This window comes from Ceratotherium simum, chromosome 12 (genome assembly GCF_057802395.1).
Source record: "Ceratotherium simum simum isolate JZ-2026a chromosome 12, ASM5780239v1, whole genome shotgun sequence".
NCBI lineage: Eukaryota > Metazoa > Chordata > Mammalia > Perissodactyla > Rhinocerotidae > Ceratotherium > Ceratotherium simum.
Genome location: NC_141911.1, coordinates 42,196,129 through 42,213,981, shown reverse-complemented (window position 1 = coordinate 42,213,981; position 17,853 = coordinate 42,196,129). Strand labels below are relative to the sequence as shown.

At 36.9% G+C, this 17,853-nt stretch overlaps 1 protein-coding gene across 1 annotated transcript in view; it reads right to left on the bottom strand.

Moving 5' to 3' along the window:
- INPP4B (inositol polyphosphate-4-phosphatase type II B) overlaps nt 1–17,853 on the bottom strand; it is a 380,123-nt gene that overhangs the window by 45,334 nt on the left and 316,936 nt on the right. Inside the window, exons 22-23 of the mRNA XM_087437582.1 lie at nt 6,613–6,725; nt 2,810–2,964 (exon numbers count right to left, since the gene is read on the bottom strand). Coding sequence (XP_087293708.1) covers nt 2,810–2,964; nt 6,613–6,725 — 268 coding nt within the window. The remainder of the gene's footprint in view (nt 1–2,809; nt 2,965–6,612; nt 6,726–17,853) is intronic.

The window sequence follows — 17,853 nt, the reverse complement described above, 5'->3', positions numbered from 1 at the left end:
TGGAGTCAAACCTTATGTCATAAAATATTTACAAAGATTAGAAGGATCAAAATTAGCTAGATTTTATTGTACCTGGAAGATCAGAATATTAACATAATGAACCTTGATATTTATTTTTGGTTTATTTAATAAATATTATACAGTAGTCCCCCCTTATCCGCAGGGAATACATTCTAAGACCCCAGTGGACGCCTGAAACCGTGGAGATATATATACTATGTTTTTTCCTATACATGCATACCTAAGAGAAAGTTTAATTTATAAATTAGGCACAGTAAGAGATTAACAACAATAACCAATCATATAATGGAGCAATTATAACAATATATTGTAATAAAGGTTACTATACATCTTAGTAACCTCAGCATATGATTTTTTTTCTTTCCTTATTAAGTGGAGAACTTTCACCTTTTCACTTAGAGGAAGCACTTGACGGTTTCTCTTTGGTATATCCGAATTGCCAGCATCACTACTATTGTGCTTTGGGGCCATTACTAAGTAAAATAAGGACTACTTCAACACAAGCACTGCGATACCTGTGCACCCACTGCTCTGCATGTCATCTGATAACTGAGAGGGGTCTACTAAGTGACTAATGGTTGGTATGCAGTGTGGATGTGTGGATACACTGGACAAAGGGATGATTCACGTTGCACATGGGGGTACAGTGTGAGATTTCATCACGCTACTCAGAATGGCATGCAATCTAAAACTTATGTATTGTTTACTTTTGGAATTTTTCATTTAATATTTTCAGACTTTAGCTGACCATGGGTAACTGAAACCACAAAAAGTGAAACTGCAGATAAGGGGGGACTACTGTATAGTGATTACTGTGTGTCAAACATTGTTCTAATCACTTCACAAATATCAATTCATTTAATCCTCAAGGCACCCCTAAGAAGGGCTGCTATTACTATCACGTCTCTTTTACAGATGAGGAAATGGAGGCATCAAGAGGTTGACTAACTTGCCTAAGGTACTAATAGGCAGTAAGAGATTAACTTGCTTGTGGCTAGTAAGTGGCTTAGAGCCTGGATTCAAACTGAGACCAGCTGGCTCCCAAGCCCCATGCTCTCATCTACTCTGCTGTGTTGCCACAGCTTACAAACCTATGGGCTTGTGTTGTAAGACTGAATACCCAAAGAGGGAAATGATGGCAGTTATTAAAGTAAAGAACACATCTTATGTCCCTTAAATGCATGTGCACATACACACACACACAAACCCTTACACTTTCACGCAACCCTCACATATACACAAAACCAAAGGATAAATTTGACAGATTTAAAATTTACCAAAAAATAAATTACCAAAAATTACCAAAAATGAACCTCAATAAATGTTAAGTCATGAGCAAATATGTTGTATATATGTCAGTTCTGCACAACCTTTACATAATATCAAAATATGTAGTTTTATAGTTTTACATATATATGACAGAAACACCCTTTATTTACCAGTTTGAAAGAATTATTTTTCTAATTTGAGGGTCTTCTCTTACCTCTACCTTAAATAAACAAGTAACAATTTCACCTTCCAGATAATTTAAGTTGATTGAATCATTTTAGATCACCAGTGTTTCTGGCCTATAGTATCATGTACTTTCGCCCTCCTCACTCAGCACCTTTGTTCTTTTTTTTTTTTTTTTAGCACCTTTGTTCTATTCAGAGTGATATTTGTATTTCTTTAATGCACATTAGAAGACTTCATACTCAGATGATGAATTTTTCCTGTTAGTGCTGAGAGGTTATTTTTGAAAGAAGTTTTTATATCAACCAAACGTGTTTCATACGGCTGAGATGTTCATGTCAGGCATCTAAGACGTCCTCATGCATTTATCAAAAAATTATGATAGAACTCCACTGAACAATGAAAATGCCAGGAGACATGAAACAGGGTAAAATAGAGGACTTCAGAAACCTCTCATTAGTGGGGAAAACATACAGGGATAGGGATGAGGGCAGGCAAGCATCAACGTCACCACTGAGAGACAGCAGCAGTTAAAAGAAAAGTAGAAGCTAATGACATGCCAGATAAGAAGCAGCCCTCTCTAGAGCACCACATGACATTCCTTTCTGGGAACAGGGAGCCTGTTTCATGCTTCCTGGTGTGCTTCTGAGTCGGTCTTTGTAGCAAAGAGACAATTTCGCTTAACTTTTTAATTAACGTGTGTCCTTGCTGACAGACATTGTGAATGAGGCACTTTTCCTTCCCATTATAGCTGAGACCTTAGATTTAATTACTGTGGAAATGAATCAAGAAACATGACTTCAGGCATAGCATTTTAAATGTCAGCAGAGTAACAATATTAATTCTCTATTTTCAAGTATCAGTGTCATCTCATCTTTATGATGAGTGACGTGAAAATAATTTTAGGAAGGAGGTTAGTGACCCGGAGACCCTGCAAGTCATGGGAAGATCACCTATTAGTTGCAATTTGGAAAGGTTTTGTTTGGATAACGATTTAGTTTTATTTTGGGCATACTCATAACTACTTATATGTAAAGGAACTGTGCTCTTCAAGTGTTATATATGCAATGACCAGAGCTCTTTAACTTGGGTCTAAATGAGCTAGTGAAATATATCCTCCATGCATATAATCAAAAACCGGCCACATTTTCTTTTATTGCCTAAAATGAGTAGGGAGAATACATAAAATTATTCCATCTTTCATGTCATGAGCTATAAGCCATGGAAATGAAGTGAAGTTACTAAATGTTTAGTCCTCCAGTAAAATAAGTATCTGGAAAAAAAAATTTCCTTAAAATGAGCTTAAAAGAAAGAATGTTGAAGACATGTGGGATACCTTCTCATGCAATCCAGTGCCCGGATAAAGAAGTCCTTGTGCAACTGGTGCTCGTCTCTTAAGATGGAGCACTGTTCTAGCGTCACTGACATCGATGTCCGGTCTTTGGCACTTTTACAACAGGTGAAACGGATACCATTTAGTTTGCGACAAATCTGTAACACAGACATATAGAGTTTATTGTTCATTTGTAGATTACTCAAGTGTCAGACTCCTCTAAACACTTCTTGTCTAAACAAACCAAATTTATGTTAATTTATGATGGTCAATGTGTTCAAGCTGCCCTATTGAAGGTAAAAACATTACCTTTTCATTTCAAAAGCTAGTGGAATAGATTTCATTTATTTAGTTCTTTGTACATGAGGTGTGGGGTGTGGGACTGCTGAAGCCCTATGAGAAGGTAAATATCTAGCGGAGGCAGCAATGCTCCCTGATAGGGGGCCTGAGCTGCAGGTGATGGTAATAATCACAGCTCAGGAGCAACACACCTTAACTGTGAAGGGGGAAAAAAAATCTATATTTCCTGGATCAAACACTAGATTTGAATCCTAAATATCTTCTTACTTTACATTGAAGAAACTTTTGCTGGTCTCGGTTTTATGTTATGAGATTTCAAACGTCCACATGGTGCCAGTGCAGCAGATAGGGAACCACTCATCAACACGACTAACACGAATAAGGACACGAAAAACGGCCAGTGGTAATTGCACATCTACTGCGCACCAGTTACCATGCCAATAAATTTCATATAGATTTACTCCTTTTGTGTGTGTGTGTGAGGAAGATTAGCCCTGAGCTAACACCTGTTGCCAATCCTCCTCTCTTTTGCTGAGGAAGAGTGGCCCTGGGCTAACATCCATGCCCATCTTCCTCTACTTTCATGTGAGACACCTGCCACAGCATGGCTTGATAAGTGGTGCATAGGTCCGCCCCAGGATCCGAACCTGCACACCCTGGGCCTCCAGAAGTGGAGTGCATGAACTTAACCACTACACCACTCAGCTGGCCCGTAGATTTACTCTTTTAATTGACTTCACATGAACCCTGGAGGAAGGTATGATTACTTTCATTTTATAGGTGAGGAAATTGAGGTTTAGATAGGTTAAGTAACTTGCATACAACAGAGCAGAGCCAGGATGCTAATATGTCCACTTAACCCCAAGGACCAAGTCTTTGACTTCTGTCCTAGTCTGTTTCTCTCTGTAATTCTTTCTTCTTTTAGGATATAATGATACAGTTTATCAAGTGTTTTTAACCATGTTTTAATTGTGATTCTGATACTTAAACTAGGATTTACAAGTCCTTTTCAGACCTTTGGTATTTTCTCACTATTTCCAATATAAGTGACTATAAAAATGTGAGAGAGGGCCGGCCCCGTGGCTTAGTGGTTAAGTGCGTGCGCTCTGCTGCTGGCAGCCCGGGTTCAGATCCCGGGCGCGCACTGACACACCGCTTCTCCGGCCACGCTGAGGCCGCGTCCCACATACAGCAACTAGAAGAATGTGCAGCTATGACATACAACTATCTACTGGGGATTTGGGGGGGAAAAATAAATAAATAAAATCTTTAAAAAAAAAAAAAATGTGAGAGAATGATTTCACCATATAATCTTTTTTTATCTAGAAAATTCTAATCCTTTCAAATAAATGGTATTTCAAAATTTTTAATACAAAATAACAAAGGCTTGACTATATTCATAGTAATAAAATATAGACTTCAATGGCCACTTATGAGATACGGTTTTTAAAAAGAATGAATATTCTTCAAAATGTATTGTCACTATTATGTGCAACTATCCTACTAATGATATTTAGAGTTCTAAATTTAAAATCAAAAGGAGGCAGGGGCAATTTTATCAGAGTAGACAGGTTGGGTCTTGATTTCTGTATTTCTACAACTCTTTTGAACTATATGAACTTAGCATACTTGATGAGCATTTGGTTTCTTTAAATTCTCATTTTTATTTTTTTAAATTCAAACAAGATAAAAACAAATAGCTTCACATTTTTCAATTAAAATGTAAAACATTAACAAAAGCAGTATTTCATTAATAGATTTAAAGAGAGGAAAATGAAATAGAGACGGAAATAAAAGCTTTTTGGAAAATGTCAAAGGGGATTTTTCTATATTTCTTCATTTTAAGAATATTATCATGGTCTTTGGTTTACAAAAAGGATATTGAAACTGAGTTATCAGTCTACAGAAACTCTATTAATAATAAATTCAATGTTCCTACAGAATGCCGAATTTGCACACTATGGGTGCTGTGTATTCATCAAGGTAGCAATCATCCATTCAATGGTAAGCTGTGAACAAGTCATATTTGGTCTGCATATACATTTCAAAAAAATATCTCAGAAATGTATGGGATTTATGGGAAAACTTTTTTATATATTCAAATGGGAAAACTACATACACTAAGAGAAAATATATGTTTATAATTTGCACATGTGCATTTTTAACCATTTACATAACTGAACGATATGTATATAATGACATATGTATGTGTTCCTAAGTTGTCAGATAGCCTCGGTATGATCAAACTACCTTTGTGCTATCATGTTATTAGTAAAATAGCAAAAATAACTTACGACCTACCTTTGTGAAATTTTTGTGAGAATTAACAACCATAGTAGTCTTTGAAGATATAAAGAGCAGCTGCACTGGGGAAAGAACTATTAAAAACAACCTTCATGTAATGCAGTATGGTGCTAAATGGGACCAGTGTAAATGAGCTGCCTGAAAGCAATGTTTCATATTGTTATCTTTGATGTTCTTCCCTGGGGCTCCAAGAGGGCATGAAGGGAAACTAAAGCAGCTTTCCTCTACCTTGCTCTTGGTAAATTATTTTATATAAACTCATGGTAAATTATCCATTCCTTTTTCCCAGAAGAGAGGAAGTAATATTGGACTATAATTGAAGCACTGGCAATAGGAGAAAGGCTCTGTTTTAAATGCTATTGATAGAGAATGAATAGAATATGCTAGAAGATCGGTTAACCTGAACTCCAAATTACATGAGCAATGCTGAGAAGTAACTACAAATGTGGCATTCATCATAGAGATCTCCAACGTGTGCCTTTCCTGATGAAAAGATCCTTTCCTTAGTGTCTGGATGTTTAACAAAATTCATAAGTTCACGTGAGCTATGCCTGAATGGTTGCCAGACAAGAACTTAAAAAACACAGGCATGATTCTCTCCCTCTGTCTTGTAGAAACCTGGGGCAGGAAAGCAGGCAGATCTTCTACCCTGAGGGTGCCATTAAATGAGAAAGAACCACACAAAATATAGCTCATTACCCAAGAGCAATTCTTCGGTAATAAATTCTATGCCAATATCTAAATTAACAAACACATTTACAAGGTCATTAATTGAACAATATGTCCAGGATCCTTACTGAGATTGTGAGTCAGAAATCTGATAACCATATTCTGATGAAACTATCCATCCCTAGTGTAGCACTTCAAAATCCTGATTGATATGGGTGGTTGACACTGAAACATGCAGTATCAAGAAAATCATAGACATTTTGTATTATCCTCAAAGCGTCAAACACATCCAGGATTTATAAGAAAAGCCAACGAGTAAGATTCTTTCTCACTGAGTGCATCTTCTTCCAATTTGTGTTCTAGTCTATTGATAGAACTATCAACAACATTGAAAATGCCTAATCCCCTGGATAACGGAGGATGACATCTGTTAACCCAAAGTGCAGAGCTTGGACCCTACATAATAGCTACCAAATAAAGCTTTGCTAGTCATCATGGTGACAACGTATAAGATTTGACAGGAGAATGCTTACTGTTGCAGCCAGCCACATGATTTCTACATTCTTTCTTTTTTTGGCTTGGATATTTTGATGGAGATTTTCTAGTAATCCTTTTAAATCATTTTGTTCTTGAAAATGTGAAATGTCTGAAAAAAAAAAGAAAGGAGAAAAAAGGGAAATGGTGTTAGTATTACGCTGCCCATGGTTTTTTCCTCAATATATTTGCAAATGCAATTTCTATAACAATAAATATCATTTGGAGCAGAGAGTATCTGAGGATAATCATAGTTATTAATCCCTCCGGTTTTATTCTTTACTTAGAAATATGCCTCAGTTTCCCCATTCCCTATTCTGTGTAACTGTGGTAATGTCAACTAGTCATATATAATACTGCTCTACTAACAAGGGAAACATTTCTGATGATGATGGCTGCTGCCTCTCTTCAACTCAAGCATGACATAAATGAGATATGAGATATAACCTTTCAGTTTTTACTACTGAGTAGCTAATCTGAATCAAGAGAATATATTAAACTGAATACCTCAGTGGAGGGAGAAATCTGAAAGTTCCAATAAAACACTTGAAGTCAGTTTCTATATAGCAAGATTCCTCAACCTTGGCACTATTGACATCTTGGACTGGATAAGATTTTGTTGTGGAGAGTCGGCCTATATTCTGCACTGTAGTATGTTAAGCAGCATCTCTGACTTCTACCATTTAGAAGCCAGTAGTATCCCTTTCTGTGACAATCAAAAAAGTCTCCAGACATTGCCAAATGTTCCATAAGCACAAAATCTATCCTGGTCGAGAACAAGTGCTAGGAAGAAGCACAAGTATGGCATGAAAAGAGAAACAACACGAGAGGCGACAGTTAATTATATGAGATAATTGGCTAGGGAGCAGGAAATGACTGACTGCTCAGATCTCTACATACTAATAATTAGAGCATGAGTAATAAAAGGCATATCACAAGCATCTCTGAGTTGGGTGAGATAGGATTCAAGATCAGAATATAGAGATGGAAACAAAAAGGCTTTCTAAGAGAGGTGTTGGGTTAATACTGTACAGTATGAAAATACACTCTACTATTGAGTCCACAAATTAAGGGATGAAGAATTCCTGAGAGTTTTAAATGAGACTCAAAACAGGAGAAAATACATAGGAACAATATGGACTTAGAAATATGCCTCAGTTTCCCCATTCCCTATTCTGCGTCCCTATTCTGATTCTAGGCTATCCAGTTACATCAAAGAAATAGATGACATATTCCTGAATCAGATCACAAACATAACACAAATAAGCTTTTATCATAAGGCTTTGCACTTTCCAAAATTGTACCAGATATTTCATTTTATTAAAATAATATACCTGAGTAGTTCTTGACTTTAGCTCCATAGAGTAGAGGAAGTATCCTAACAGACTATACTAACAATACATATCTACCAAAGAATGGAAGTGGTTGGTAAAATGGAAATATCCAAAGAAAATAATTATACACCATCTTGAATTTCATGACCACAGAATAGAGGAAGGTCAGGTACAATCCAGATATATACTCTGTGTTAGGGAAGTGAAAATCAAAATATTCATATAAAATATATGCATGATTCCACTCTATTAGTTCCTAAACAGAAAAGCTGTCAAAAGTGAAACCCTTACTATGTAACTATAGATGATTTTCATAAGAAAGAGAAAGTTTGACTAAAGATATCACATTGCTAGGTAGGAGACTCTGTGGTATACAGAGATTTTCACAGGACACAGCCCAAGAAGAAAGGGAAGGAAGCACAATGTAGAATGTCTTGAAGAGAGTTATAAAAGCAGCTCAAGACTCCACAGCTAACCAAAGAAAGTAAGGACAATAATGGTGCTTTTTAATTGATACTCATAGCATACGAGGAATAAGAAGTCAGGTCCACCATCGCTAATATTGATGTTGATAAACGGCAACCAAAACAAAACCCAAAGTATTCCATAAATTAGAATTATAAGCAGCCATTTAAAATTATGTACAGATATATCATTGACACAGAAAGTGTCCTTGACATTGTGGAAAGGACAGTAGATTAACGAATGAATTTACATTTATGTGTTGCTTAACGACGGGGACACGTTCTGAGAAATGTTAGGCGATTTCGTCATTGTGTGAACATCCTGGAGTGTACTTACACACACCTAGATGGTATAGCCTACTACACACCTAGATTATACGGTACTAATCTCACGGGACCACAGTCATATATGCAGTCTGTCATTGACCAAAACATCGTTGTGTGGTGCATGACTGTCTTCGTTTAACACTGTGTGCGTGTGCATGCATGTGCATGTGTACCTTTCTTTATATGTGTATGTAGGTAGAGCGAGACATTAGTTTATATATTAATAGTAGTCATCTTTAGGTTGTAGGATTTAGGGTGATTTTTCAACTGCCTTTTTATGTTATTTGAGTCATTTAAAATGAACACGTATTGTTTTTAAATAATTAAGTTATTTTAAGAGCAAGGGAGAAGAGAGTATATGCATAAGAAAAGGAAAGAACCAAAATTCTTATGATATAAAGACATGATCTCAAAAACTTCACATTCTACTAGGGTATCTGGGATAGATTTTTAAACCATTATTAACTGCAAGAAAGTGTACTGAAGGCTATGACATAAGTCAGTAAAGATAATAAGAGAGGCCAAAGAAAAGGAGTGGTCAATTCTATGAAGAATAGTTGAGTGGAAGTGTTTCTAGCAAAGACAATGCTTTGTGGCTACTGAGAGCATTTGAGGCCAAGGAAAAAATGTCACCAAAGGCATGAGGCAGTACTGTAGAAACATAAAGCTTGTAGTTCACTATGTTCTTGCAGTGCATTTGCAACCAAAAGAATTATGAAGGGCCTGTTTTGCTACACTGGGAAATCTTGGCTTCATCCTAAAAAAAGGGAGTGACTGGTGCATTTTAAATAAGATCATAACCATATCTGAGAGGTCCTTGAGATACTTTCTGAAGTTGCCTGGTATAAATGGCTTTCAACATTTCTGAAAGCAATACAGAATAAGTATTTTACTTTACATAATGTTCCACAGCAGTCATACACATGCACACATCCATCTGTAACAAAAATTTTATGAAATAATATTTACCCTGAGTGAATACACTGTACCGTGAATATATTCTGCTCTATTGCACATTATTTTTTTTTAATGTTGGTCTCAAACCACCAAATTGATTTAACAACCCATGGGGTCAACAGAAAAAATTTGCAAAGCACTGATCTAGGGCAACCTCATGTCCAAGATGCTTGGGTGACTTTTTCACAAGGTTCATAGTCAGAGGAAGAGTCAAGTCAAAAACAGTCTACCAACTCCTGTGCCAGTAATTTCTCCCAAATCTGTGCTAGTGTCTTCACAATTTGCTAGTGGTACTGAAAAGCAGTTCCAGTATTAACACAATGGACCATCTTCTTCAGAATTCTGAGACTCCAGAATAAAGCATAATGATTTTTCAAAATAACTTAGTTTCATTGTTCACATCGAGATTGATTGATTGATTGATTGATTGATTGATTTTTGGTGAGGAAGATTGGCCCTGAGGTAACATCTGTTGCCAATCCTCTTCTTTTTGCCTTAGGAAGAGTGGCCCTGAGCTAACATTTATGCCAATCTTTCTCTACTTTATGTATGGGACGCCACCACAGCATGGCTTGATGAGTGGTGTGTATGTCTGCGCCCGGGATCTGAACTGGCGAACCCCAGGCCACGGAAGTGGAGTGCATGAACTTAACCACTTTGCCACCAGGCCGGCCCCAACATTGAGGTTTTTTTCTATCAGCCATTTTAAACAGACTATAAGGCTCCTAAATATAAATCAAGCAAATGACCATCCTTTGCCTCATTCCTATCCCATAAAGATAGTGCTTAGGATAGACAGACTTGATATCCCATAGTAATTTCACCCCCTCTCCCCATGGCATGCTTTTTTAGCAGGAAATCATTTTGATGTGCTTAAATATTTCAGGCCACTACTGTATTTCTATAGCTGTAATGACAAAATTTGCTTTATTCAGAGCACATTCCTATCAATCCAACACTGTGGTTGCTGCCAATTTTTTTTCAACTGGACAAAAATCTTGCAGGTCACAGAAATTCAGATCTGGTTCCAGAAAGAAGTATCATTAGTAAGGACTAGTTTGTGGATTAATAGGTGAGATTTTAAGGTATAATGATAGATCTTGATACAACTGAAAATCATGGTATACATGGAACATGGATTGGTTGTAGATTCAGAATGAGTCTCCTGAAATGTAAATATAGCCTGTAAGTTCATACTCTTGCATTACTCTAACACCAAAGTTAGATAGGGCAATTGAATCTCTATGCCTATTTCCATAAGAGTACTCTTTTTTTTTTTTAAATGGTGTTCAAGAAAGTAATCAGAAAGTGAAAGGTAGTGAAAGGTATGAGAATGTTCATCGTGTTATTGTTTATAATATTAGAGAACAGCAAAAAAAAAATCTAAATTTCACAAAGAGAACAGATAAACTGTTATATATTCATGCAATGTAATATTATATAATTGGTAAGATGAATAAAAAATGCTATATGTATCAACATGGATATATACTAAAAACTATGTTGAGCAAAAAAAAAGCAAATTATAAGAGGATTCATACAAGATAACAGCAATAATATAAAGTTAAATGTGCAAAACTGTACCATATTTTTTAGGGATATATACATTTGGAGTAAAAATATGTATGAGAGTGTGAAACACCAAATTCAGGGTATTGATTTCCTCAGAGGAGAGAAGGTCAGGGATGGGAACCAGAAGAGGTACAAGGGGGGCTTCCACTCTACCTGGAAATATTTCTCTCTTACAAAACTTCTGAGGCTGAGTGATGGGTTCCTGAGTGTTTGTTATTTTATGATCTGTTCTTTTTTGTTTGTTTGAAACTTTCATGATTCTTTTTAAAGAAAGCACTGAGCCAAGATTCCAGGAAAATGATTTCTCATGCCAACTCTGCCCCTGCTTTGATGTGTGGTCTTAGGAGAGTTGCTTAACCCTCTGTCCCTATTTTCTCAACGGCAACAGGAGGACAGTAACCCTGTCATGCTTCATCGACTTGTAGTGGAAAACAATTAATAAAAGTCTTGGCAGAAGAGGCTACATTATTAAATTCTGTGTCAACTCTGCAAAATAGAGGAAGACATTAGTAGCTCTTAAGAGTTCATAGCCTCAGACAAGAAGCCTACTTTTTCAGGCAAAAGTCAGAATTTAACCAAAATAGGAAACGTTCTCTCACACACATGCAGGCACACACAACTATCACAATCATAAACATTTTCACAAACTCAGTCACTATTCTCCCACCACTCCCCAATGGAACAGAATAACCAAGTTCAGAATCACTTTTTAGTACCCATTTTCTCCTTGTTTTGTCAAATGGGGTTTCTTTAACAACAAGAGTTCTGAATATGATATTGACCTAAATCAAAGGCAGGGTGCTGACAAGTGAACAGGAACGAGACTGTGAACACTCAGTTGATTGAACTGTGATGCTAATGAGGCCAAGGCAATAATTTCATCACCTCACGGTCAAATGATTTTATGCGGCCAGAGAGTATTCCAAGATAAAATGGAAATTAAGGCTACCTTTCCAGTATCTATTTTACCCATTTCACACTGCATAGCAGGCACAAAATTTACATGGGATCAATCACATCCTCACTCTGAAGTCAACTGGTGTAATCCCATCCCCCTTGAAATCAGGACTAGTTCAGGGATGGGCATCTAAACGTAAGCCAATCAGAACTTGACTCTGACCTCAGCAATTGTTTCAAGGGTATGCAAGTGACCTATGCTGTTCCAGCTGAGTGAAGCTCAGGACTCTATAAAGTGGAAGAAGGAAGAAAAGCTCTCTTTATCTCTTCAGCTCAGCATGCAGTTGAGCATGAGAATAACTGCTCTTAGTCATGAAGGGACTAGATGTAGGATAAAGTCAACATTAAGAGTGGCAGAGTGATGAAATAGGGCGGGAAACTGTCTTTTTAATACTGCTAAGCCACTGAACCAATCCTCTCTTGAAGGGTTGCCTGCTTTACCTCTGGAATTCTCAGTTTTGTTAATCAACAAATTTTCTCTGTTGCTCAAGTCAGTTTCAGTCATTTGCAACCAAAAGCATTCTAAGGTAAATACACGGTTCTATAGGCATTTTTAACATTGACCAGCCATATTGCAAATGTGTGCTATTGCTTTAGAGGTGAAGAAACAACAAATAAGTAAGAATATTTCTGGAAAGCAGCACATCAATCACTTCTACACTGACGGTTTTAAAACATGGCCCCACATTCTTTGATACTCCTTCTATTGAGAGGTGGAGTCTTTGTACCTTCACCTGGAATCTGGGTGGGCTTGTGACTATCTTGACTAATAGAGCATGGCAGAAGTGATGCTACATGACTACGGAGGCCAGGTCATAAATGAATACGCAACTCTTCCCTGATTCTCTTGGAACTTTGGTCTGTATTCCCTCTTTTGGGGATGCTGTCTATAGAACCCAGGCACTACGCTGGGAGAAGCCCAAGCTACATGGTGGGTCCTGTAGGTATTCGAGTCAACAGTTTCAGCTAATCCCAGACTTTGAGCTATCCTAGCCCAGGTGCCAGAATGTGAGCACAGAAGCCTGCAAATGACTCCAGTTCCCGGTCATTTAAGTGACCCCCAGCCACTTTTCTTTCAAGTTGAAGTCCCAGATATCACGGAGTGGACACAAACCATCCCCACTTGCCCTGTCTGAAAACCTAACCCACAGAATCTGTGAGCATAAATAAAATGATTCTGATTTTATATCAGTTAACTTGGGATAATTTGTTACCTAGCAATGAATAACCAGAACAACTACAATTAAAACAACTTAGAAGGGCTCGTACTTTTAAGTATGAAAAAATGAACATATGAAGAACAATGCTTTCACAGTCCACTCCAGTTAGTACCATATTCCGTAATATCAAGTCTTTTCTATAATTATTTCAGAAACAATTATGGTTAAGTGTACTAGCAAGCAAACAAATGCAATTAGGTGAAAGCCATTGAGTTGTCTTAAAAGTGGAAATTATGTTCTTTTAGATGCTGTAAAATCTTGAAAAATGTAAAAGAGAAAGCCCCACTGAAACCAGCTTCATTTAAATTGTATTTCCGCTTTCCAATTTATGAAAAAGGCAACATAAGAAATCAAATATCAAACTCCCAACCTGATCAGAGCTGAATAATATTTTTGACCTATACACTCTCACTGTTTCCTCTTAAATGAATTTTAAGATTGCATCACCCAAAGCAAAGGAAAAGACAAACTTAGAAAGTAATTGTTAAAATATATTAAAAGCAATGTGTTAAAAATTCTTTTAGAATTTCCTCCCTCAGTATTGTATACTGAAGGCCATGACATGGGTCTTGGTGTGCAGGGAGAAGAGAGAACTATAATATATTAATCTTTTTTCCTATATTCATTTGTTTTCAAGAAATCAATTGTGATTTGATCTCCAAACAAGTCATGTCAAAGGGTTGGGAGAGGGTTTGTAGGTAGATGACTCTCAAAAACCTAAATTCTGGTCTCCTCAAGATAACCTGAGATAGTTTTATGCCTAGACAATAGAAAATTTGAGTATGAACAGGAGCTTTACAGAAGCCCCCCAGTTCAGTCTCCTTGTGAGCCTGGTTGCACTATGTGGACTAATTTTGCCTGCATTCAAATGGCCTAGGTCCTTAGCACTGAAAGGGGTTGGATGACCACGTTTTTTTCTCCCAGGTCAACTTCCAAGTCCCTGCATTACCCTGACAAGAGCAATAGCAAGAAAAGGCCTGTTGAGAGCACACACTACACGCAAAAGTCTGAAAACCAAAGCAAGAATGGACTCTCAAAGCTTAGGACAGAGAGGGAAGCAGCTTTCGAGGTAATTCCAGTGCCTCACCTCCTCGCCCATGCAAAAGCCAGGCTGCCAGGGAAATATACCGAGGTCAAATAGCAGCCCAGAGAGGCAGATGCATAAGAAGGCCTTCTCCAAAAAAGAAGGGCTCACCTCTTCCATATTCCTCCTCTTTCTGATAATGTGGAAGGAACTGATTCCTAAACTGCCAGAATGACAGGCAAAGAAAAGGGAAATAGTTGAGAAGACTGGGCTTTTTTCCAAGAGTCAAGGTCTCTGGATCATCCTCCTAGGATTCTGGAGGCAAGTAAGAACGCAGTCTTAAATATTTCATGCTATACAGAATAAAATAAGTAACTCCTGAGGTGTTAAGAAAGGTACAAATGAGGTAAGATAGAGGAAGGAGATTATGGAAATAAAGCTGCTTTGGGAGGCTCCAAAATGAAAATGAAAAAGGTAATAAGAACAGAAGACCTACATTGTATTCCATTCATGTAGGTCCTTTTTTGGCTTGAAGTGACTTCTAGTCTGATAATCTGGGATTCTTATATATTTACAGCTTATTGATAGCAACAAAATCTATTAATCTACATGTGTTGTGAGACTTCTCTTTTCTAATCCAGCCTGACAAAGATAATTTTATCTTTGAATCTTTAATTTCTCCCCCTTACCTGACTTCAAAGAAGAGTTCTGCTTTTTCTGGAGTTTCGTTATGCAGAATTTGAAGCAGGAAGAAATAAAGGTGGAAAGAAAGGTGGAATGAAACAAAAGGCCTTGCACTTGTGCTTTTGGGAGAACTAGAATAGTAAGTAAAGAGTGAATGTTTGGAAGAGTGACATGCTCAATAGTTGAATGAATTAGAGAGTGGAAAAAAAGGATTTAAAAAGTAAAATAAGTTACTAGTTGTCTCTTCTTTGATGTTTAATTAAAAGTTGGAAATAATTTTTAGTTACCTTTAACTATTGGGCTCTTTATTGGATGTGATCCTATGCTGAAACTGGAGTCATAAGAGACTGGTATTAATTCAAGTCAAATTCAGATATTTATTTGCAAAAGGGACAATGAATCTTAAGATTTTTTTAATAGCCACCTTACTCCTCACTGTGGGGCCAATGAACTTATCCTAACAGTGATGACTTCAGGAGCTCATTTCCATCAGGGTATACCAAAAAGGAAAATAAGCTTTTTTGAAAGATTATCGGAGAAGCAGTGATTATATGAAAAAGTCCATTAAGGTTAATATAGATAGCTATTTTAAGGATTACAGACAAGAAAGAGAAGAAAAAAGGCTACTGAATGGAGAAGAGAGGCAGGTTGGTTTAGACTATAGGAAGATCTTTATAATCAAATCTAACTGGATCAATAAGTTGATTTGTTTCTACACAGGAGAAATATAACTCTCTTGAGAAACTCAAAGTGCATACAATCATTATCTTATCCATCTCTCTAACATTCATAAGTGCCGTTTGACATCTTCTCATCACAGAAATTGACACTGGAAACATTAACTTCCTTTCTCTGGCGAGATAATGGTAGAAGGTACTTTGGAGTACAGGTATATTCGTATTAATTATTCTTATTTAGGTGATAATGAAATGGAGGCATTCAAAACATCAAGTGACTCACCTAAGTGAGCTTTCAATTGAATTCACACCTTTTGATTTCATGTCATTTTACTAGACTGGTTTCCTGGGAGTCCAGCCAATCTTTGATGAGTGGTGGAGTCTGGAATGCAAGACTTAGTCTAAAGAGAGGAGAGCCCAAATGATAAGGAAAGAATGTAGAAAAATGTAAGGATGACTAAAAGGCTAGAAATCTGAGTCTTTACCTACACAAATTAGAGCAGAATTGGGCTAACCAACAAAACTGATGCATCTAATTTGTGAGGACCATGAAGTAACACAGAAGACGCAGAGATCAATGCTCAGTTGAACAGAGGTGGCCATTTGTATGTGTGTGTGCGAGTGTGTGTGTCTATCTGTATTACTCGCGGTGTTGTTTGTATTTGTTGCCTTGATCCAGTCCATAAGTTAACGGACACGAAAAGTCTATGTCTGTGGTTTTACCTGCACACAAAAAATTAAAATTAAATATTGTTTTGTATCACTTTTCCCTTCAAAAAGATACAGGCGTGCTTCAAGAGACGTATCAGATAAAAAGAAAAAGTCTCTTAATCTTTGTCAACATTAGAGAGCATTAAGAACTTCGAGAGGTAAGTGCATCAGAGTTTCTTCCACAATGACTTGAAAATAAATTTGTAATTAAAAGTATGTAGAAATTATAAACAGAAAATGAAGTTATACTGATGGAAATATTCAAGTGTTTTTAAATCTCCAACTCTAAATTTGGAAGATCAGAAGCTCTTCAACAGAAATGGAAGATCCGCTGTATAAATGAGAAGAACACTTAACTGGGAGTCAGAAAATACGAAATTTCGTCCTTGTTCTCCCACTAGCTGGGTGTGTGAACTTAACAAAATCTATCCTGGATCCTGAGCCCCTCATAGCAAATGATAGGGTTGGACTAGATTGGTATTTCTTCAACTGTGTCCTGAGGAGTACTTATTTAGCAAGATGCTAAATGAGTATTTTATATTTTTTTGTGTGGCCCCATAATGCAATAAAAATTCAATTTTAAACAAAATTAAATAGGTTTAGACACTATAGATTAGGGTTGGCAAACAATGGCTTGCAGGCTAAACCCAGCCGATTCTGTGTTTTTGTAAATACGGTTTCATTAGAACTCAGTGATGTTCATTAATTTACATATTGTCTATGGCTTATTTTCCCCTACAATGGCAGAGTCAAGTAGTTGTGACAGAGATCCTACCGCTTTCAAAGCCTGAGTTATTTACTCTTGGTCCCTTACATAAAATGTTTGCTGACCATGCCATAGACCTCAGAACTTTCAACATGATAATGTGAATTCCAAAATAATTTGACTGTAGAATCCTTTTATTGCCCAACATTCACTAGCAGAAAGTGTTCCTTGGAATAGTCTAGATTAGATTATTTCCAAGATTCAATAGCTTTCTATTTCTCTCTGATTCTTTAAAACATCCAACTAAATGACCCAATCTATCGCATTCATTTATTCATTCAACAAATATTTATGTAGGATAAGCTATGTGAGAGACAATATTTTTAGTATTTGGGGCACAATGTCAACAAACAGACAAGGAGACTTGTCCTCATGGAGCTGACAGTCTGGTGAGGAGACACAGCCAAACAAGGTAAATGGCATATCATACTAGATGATGATAGATAGATGTTATGGAGAAAAATAGGGCATGGGAGATTGCAATTTTAAAGAGGATGGTCAACAAAGGCCTTAGTGAGAAAGTGACATTCGGGGAAAGACTTAAAGG